The 7,013-nt window shown below is 37.6% G+C and overlaps 1 protein-coding gene across 1 annotated transcript in view; it reads left to right on the top strand.

Annotated features, from left to right (window-relative positions):
• The window catches only part of LOC107469516 (phenylalanine ammonia-lyase class 3-like), a 7,266-nt gene extending 3,143 nt beyond the window's left edge, over positions 1-4,123 (top strand). Inside the window, exons 4-6 of the mRNA XM_052255610.1 lie at positions 1,867-1,974; positions 3,890-3,940; positions 4,060-4,123. Of these exons, the coding sequence (XP_052111570.1) occupies positions 1,867-1,974; positions 3,890-3,940; positions 4,060-4,123 (223 nt within the window). The remainder of the gene's footprint in view (positions 1-1,866; positions 1,975-3,889; positions 3,941-4,059) is intronic.
• The last annotated feature ends 2,890 nt before the right edge of the window (positions 4,124-7,013 follow it).

Genomic DNA, 7,013 nt, shown 5'->3' with positions numbered 1-7,013 from the left:
TTATTCTCTCTTTTCCTCTCTCTCTCTCTCCCTTTTTTCTCTCCTTCCTCTCTCTATCTCTCCTCCTCCCCTCTTTCTTCCTCTCTCTCTCTCTCTCCTTCTCCTCTTTCTCCCCCTCATCTCTCTCTCTCTTTTTTCTATCGCTCTCTCTTTCTTTTCTTTTCTCCCCTCTCCCTCTCTCTAGCCCTCCTATCCCTCTTCTCTCTCTCCCTCCCTTCCCCTTCTCTCTCTCTCTTCGTCTTTTCCCTCTTTCCCCTTTTGTTTCTCTCCTCTCTGCCCTCTCTCCACCTCCCCTCTCTCATCCTCTTTCTCTCTCTCATTTTTCTCTTTTTTCTTTCTCTTTCCTATTCTTCTCTCTCTCCTTCCCTTATTTCTCTCTCTTTTTCTCTCTCTCATTTCCTTCTTTCTCTATCCTTTTCTCTCTCTTTTTTCTCCTTCATCTCTCTCCTTATTCTCTTTCTCTCCTTCCTTTCTCTCTTTTTTCTTTCTCTCTCATCCTTTTCTCACTTTATATCCCTCTTCTCTTTCTCTTTCTCTTTTCTCCAAAATAAGAGAGAAGGAGGAGAGAAAGGAGGAGGAGAGAGAGAGAGAGAGAGAAAGAGAGAGAAGAAAAGAAAAAAAAGAGCACAAGGAAAGAGAGAAGGAGGAAGAGAGAGAGAGAAAAATTGAGAGAGATGGAGAGAATAAGAGAGAGAGAAAGAGAGAGAGGGATAAGGGAGAGAGAAAAATGAGAGAAAGGGATAGAGAGGGAGAAAAGGAGAGCGAAAGAAAAGGGAGGGGAAGAAAGAGGGACAGGGGAGAGAGAGAGAGGAGTGAGAGAGAGATGGAGATAGGGAGAGAGAGGGGAAGAGAGAGAAAAGGAAAAGGTGGAGAGAGAGTGAGAGAGGAAGACAAAGAGAGGGTGGGGAGAAAGAAGAGAAGAGGAGGGAGAGAGAGAGGGAGAAAAGAAGAGAAAGAGAGGAAGAGGGGAAGGAGAGAGAAAGAGAGAAAGAGAGAGAGAGAGAGAGAGAGAGAGAAAGAGAAAGAAAGAGTATGTAAAATTAATTTTGGAGAAGGAGAGAGGGAAAGAAAGAGAGAGAGGGGGAGAGGAAAGGAGAGAGAGAGAGAGAGGAAGGAAGAGGGATAGGGGAGAGAGAGAATGAGAGAAAGGGATAGAGAGGGAGAAAAGGGAGAGAGAAAGAGAGAGGGAGAGAGAAGAGGGAGAGAGAGAGAGAGGGAGAGAGAGAGAGGAAGACAAAGAGAGGGAAGGGGAGAAAGAGGGGAAGGGAAGAGAGAGGGAAAAGGAAAATAGAGAGGAGGAAGAGAGAGAAAGGAGGGGGAGAAAGGGAGAGAAGAAGATAGAGAAAGAAAGAGAGAAAGGAGAGAGAGGGAGAGGAGAAGAAAGAGAAAAAAGAGAGAAAGGAGAGAGAGGAGAGAAGGAGAGAGTGAGGGAAGAAGAGAGAGAGAGCAAAAGAGGAAAAGGAGAGAGAGAGAGTGGAAGAGAGAGAGATAGAGAGAGGAAGAGAGAGAGAGAGAAAGAGGGAGAGGAGATAGAGAGAGAGTGAGAGGGGAGAGAGAGTGGGGAGAGAGAAAGGGAAAGAAAGAAGGAGAGTGTGAAAACTAGTTTTAGCCTATAAACCAGTTTAAACTGGTTTTTTTTAATTAAAACCAGTTTTATTTTTATGAACTGGTTTAAACTGGTGCACTGTATTATAAACTGGTTTAGAACCAGTTTCATATGTGACAAAGCAGTTTGGTTCAGTTTTTAAACCATTTAAAATGGTTTAGTACAGTTTCAGTTCAGTTTATAGAAAAACTGAACCATGCACACCCCTAATTAATTTAGACATTTGCTTTGCTAATATAGTTCTCCTTATTTTTGAACAGGATTTTGAATTGTGCAATATTTGGCCATGAAAGTGAGTTATCCCATACCCTGCCAAAATCAGCAATGAGAGCAGCAATGCTTGTGAGGGTCAACACCTTTCTTCAAGGGTACTCTGGCATCAGATTTGAAATCTTAGAACCTATCACCAAAATCCTCAACAACAATCTTAGAAGTTGTATTGTTTTTGTATTTTTCTTCAGTTTTTAGTTGCCAGAATGTTTGGTCATGTGTACGCATTGTTCCACGCGCACGCGTCGCAGGATCAGCGTGGGCCATTTTAAGCAACTCGTGGCCAGTTATTTCTAGCTCATTTTGGGCCCAATCCAACTCATTTCTGATGCTATTGAACCCAAGGATTGAGGGGGGATGAACCAAGTAGTGTTAGCTTAAGTTTTCACCTTGTCTTAGGCTAAAATTCTAGAGTGGGAAGCTCTCTCTTCTCTGTAGAAATTAGGTTAGGTTTAGATAAGGATTTTCTTAGATCTAGATAATTCTTTTTCCCATTTGCTTTTCCTTAGAATTTCTTGTTGCTACATCTTGTTTCTTTTATCTTTGGTTGTCATTTCCCTTTATGCTTCTTTTATGTTGATGTACTCTTGTTGGATTTGGCTTTTCTTTTAATGCAATTGATGTTTTATGTTCTTTTATTGTTTAATTGCTTTACTATTGTTATTTCCTTGCCTTGAGTAGTTGTAGATTTATATTTCTTACAATTTTATCTTGCTTTCCTTTTATGCCTTCCAAGTGTTTGATAAAATGCTTGGTAGGATGTTAGAGTAGATTTTTGTGTTCTTGGCTTGGGATGGTAATTTAGGTGAACTTGAGTTGCTAATGTCCAAGTGATTGATGATTGGTATCTATTGACTCTAGCTTTTACTAATTCAATTAGTGAGTGGTTAGGACTTATAGACTAGGATTAATATAGCTCATTTGACTTTCCTTCAATTGTTAGAGGATGACTTAATGAGATTAATCTTTGCAATTATCATGTTGTGGTTAGTAACAATTATAAAGATCCTTAGCCATATGAACCAATAATTGAGCCACTTCCCTACAATTCCTTGAGAGATGACCCAAGGTTTAAAAACTTCGGTTATTTTCATTGGGGTTTGTACTTGTAACAAAGAAATTAAATCTTGATTGAGGATTATTTGTTGGTTTAGAACTATACTTGCAACGAGATTTCATTGAGAAATTCTTAACCGACAATTTTCTAACATCAAATTTTGGCGCCGTTGCCCGGGAATTGCAAATGTGTGCCTTGTTATTTGTTATTATATATATGTGAATATTGCGAATATACTTCTTTGTTAGTTGTTGCTAGTTTTAGTAGTTTGCTTTCATTATTTCTTGTTAGCTTTTGAGTTTATTTTGTCTTGATACTATGAATTCCCACCCTTTTGGCTATGAGTTTAGTTTAAATTATGTTGTAAGAAATGGAAGATTACAAGAAAAAAGGCCTATGGCCACGCTTTTTTTGCCACGCTTTAAAAGCGTGACCAAAAGTGGTGGCAATTGAATAGAGATACGGCCACATTTTTTTTGCCACGCTTTAAAAGCGTGACCAAAAGTGGTGGCAATTGAATAGAGATACGGCCACATTTTTTTTTGCCACGCTTCAAAAGCATGGCCATAGATAAAAACAGGGACGTTTTGAAAGCGTGGCAACAGAGTTTCACTACAGTAACGTTTATAAAGCGTGGCCACATTTTTTTCTGCCATGCTTCACTGGTCACCAATTCGTCGTTGCTTTGCCACTCCTTTGTCGCCTCTTTGCTGTGCTTCGTTTTCCATCTTTGCCGCCGTTCCTGGTAAGTCCTTTTTTTTGTGTGATTTTGAACTCTGAAAAACAGAGTTCATGTGAAATGTGTGTTACTTTTTCCGGTTTTATATATATCATACTATGTTCTTTAGTTCTAATTAAAAATTTAATAAAATTATAAGATTAAATTGTTGGTTGCAACTTAGACAGGCCAAAAATAATGATGTTCATTTCCATTTCTAATTTTGAATCCTAAACAGGTTGTTGTTCCCAAAGATAGCGAACGAGAAGTGCATTTTAGAATGTGATTGGTAGCTTTATTTTGCAATGATGATTGGTATGTATGGTACTTTCTTGTTGCTAATGGCAATGGCCTTTTAAAATTGGAATTCTCAAGTGTATTTCAAGTCATTTTTTATCTTTGGATTAGGCTAGAACTTGAGAAGAGGATTAGGGAGCGAGCAGAAAGGGAGTTGCTGCAAGCTACTGGTTAGGCATATGCTAAGGTTGTTGCTTAAATCTTATTTTATCACTTATTTTTAGTTTCTTTGAAGGAAATGTTTTTTCTCCTTTACTTGTTATAATTCTAAATGTCTAGGATTGAAAACAAGAGAAAAACACAAGAGTGAAGAGTTAGCTGTTAAAACTTAAAAGTAGGGGTAAAGTTTCATGGATGAGCTTTATGTCTTAAATTGTGGGATTAGACACAAATAGTTCTCTTAACTGGTTAACCATGTTATTTAAGTCTTCCGTTTGTTGTTCTTTTGTATGGAAAGTAATTAGATGAAAGCAAATGATTGTCAATCTACGGGTTTTCTTTTTCCTTAAATTCCCATTCAATAATGCTCGTCAATCTACAGGTTTTCTTTTTCCTTAAATTCCCATTCTATGGTTTCATAATAACAGTCTCATGAGTTGCATGTTAAATGAAAATATCCTTATTATTTTCTGTGGTTAATCTATTTATCTTTTATTTGCTTAACATTCACTTCTCACCAAAGTGTCCAATATCCAATTAGTTGTGGAATGTGGGCTATATCATGATTTCATTCATTTGTTTTTTCTTGCTTCCTATCTTTATTAATTTTTTTTGGTTATCTTGGATTTCTGAAATTTGCTATGCAAGTGTTGGTGGAAAATTTCCCTGTTATACTATAATACTGACATTGGTGAAAGAGTTTTAGCCATGCTAAGAAATGTTTTTAATTATGATGCACCTATAATGCTTGGAACCAAAATAGTAATTCTTTACTGATTAATCATCATTGGACTAAGACAATCCAAAGATACCAAATGACAAATATATATCATGTGTATATTTAATATAAAAAGATTATTTGTAATATAAAAATAAATAACATGTGTATATGTACAGAGAAAAATACAAAAAGTTAATTAGTGGTGACGATGATAGATGGAGCCAAACTTTTGTGTGTTAGTACTTCTCATAATGCATATCCGCTCTTAATTAATATCATATCATCAACTTTATATATATTAGTCTAAAATAATTACATTCACATGTACATCATATGCGCTCGCAATTCTTTTATAGTAGTTAGTTTTCATGGTAGAAAATAAAAAACATTTAATTTGTTCAGATTAATAATTTAGTATTAATAATTTAGAATTATTAGAACTTTAAATTAGGGTGTATAGATAAATCCTTAACAAATAAAAGACACAACTTTTATTTGTTATTAGTCTTTTTCTTTTATTTGCTTATTTGTTATTATGTTTTTTTACTGTCGCTTTCAGATGTACAATGTTCTCTGTTCTAACATGTTTATTTCTTTTGCTACCAGGAGGACATGATATGAAGAAAATCTTTTCCATAGCAATATGAGATGGGATGAGTCTCATATATATATATAATATTTTAATGTGTTCTGTACTTTTTGTAAACAGACTTTACCTAATATTACATGTAATGGATAAATTACACTCTTTTTATTTGTGTTGTTTGGACTACAAATATATCTAGCTTAAAATATAATTTTTATGATTTAGATATCTTAAATTTCTTATTTTTAGATTTATTTTGTGATTATCATAAATTTAGGATGTGATTATGCTTTAAAAAAAATAAATCTCATAAAACAAAATAGGCTATGGTCACAGTTTTAAGGAAGGGTGGCCATAGAGGCTATGGCCACGGCAAAAACCGTGACCATAGATAAGGCTATGGTCACGGTTTTAAGGAGGGGTGACCATAGAGGCTATGACCACGACAAAAACCGTGACCATAGAGGCTATGGCCACGGCAAAAACCATGACCATAGATAAGGCTATGGTAACGGCAAAAACCGTGACCATAGATAGGGCTATGGTCACGGTTTTAAGGTGGGGTGACCATAGAGGCTATGGTCACGGCAAAAACCGTGACCATAGATAAGGCTATGGTCACGATTTTAAGGTGGGGTGACTATAGAGCTATGGTCACGGCAAAAACCGTGACCATAGATAAGCCTATGGTCACAGTTTTAAGGAGGGGTGACTATAGAGCTATGGTCACGGCAAAAACCGTGACCATAGATAAGCCTATGGTCACAGTTTTAAGGAGGGGTGACTGATGACAAGTCATCATATACCCATTTTTCAAGCTAATTTCACTTGTTTTGTTAGCATTTATGCACTTTCTTGCATCCTAAGTAAGTGATTTGGAGTGAAAATACACAACTTCTCTAAATCAAGTAACCACCATGAATTTAATGTTAATCATTGAGGTTTAAGCTAATTTTAATTGAATTTTAGTTGATTTATAAGCCTCTTGAATTTAGTGATACTTGGAGTGTTGTTTTGGTTTATTATAGGTGAAGAAAAGAAAAGAAAAGGAAAAACGTGGCCTAAGAAGTGTAGCCTAAGGAAAGGAAAGCGTGGCCGAAGGAATAAGAAGCATGCCACATGCAATGGGGGAGGCAACATTGCCCTCCACAAGAGCAGACTGCCCTCTAGGAGGGCAACACAAGAGAACCAAACAAGGAAGGCAAATCTGCCCTGCCCACTACAAGGGCAAAGCACAAAATATGCCTTGGGACCAAGAGAAAGAGAACCTTGCCCTGCCCTTGTGGAGGGCAGAATCGGGCTCTCCAAGGAAAGAAATTCAAAGGAAAATGTCACCCATGCATGCTACAAGGTTCGAACAAGGAACCATGAGGAAGCCAAGACTTAAGGATGAGTGCCGTGCCAAGAAACCAAGGAAATTAATGGAATTTGTGCCCAAGCCATGTTTCGAACACGGGGCGTGCAAGGAGAAAACTCTGCCCTGCCCTTGGCGCGGGCAGGGCAGCAATTTGTGTGTGGCGCACCTAGAAGCAAAACTGGCGCACCATGGGACGTTCCTGGCAGCATCTGGCGCACCACGACCCCTCCTGGCAGCACCAT

This window comes from Arachis duranensis, chromosome 10, assembly GCF_000817695.3.
Source record: "Arachis duranensis cultivar V14167 chromosome 10, aradu.V14167.gnm2.J7QH, whole genome shotgun sequence".
NCBI classification, from domain to species: domain Eukaryota; kingdom Viridiplantae; phylum Streptophyta; class Magnoliopsida; order Fabales; family Fabaceae; genus Arachis; species Arachis duranensis.
This window is presented reverse-complemented; position numbering and strand designations above follow the sequence as displayed.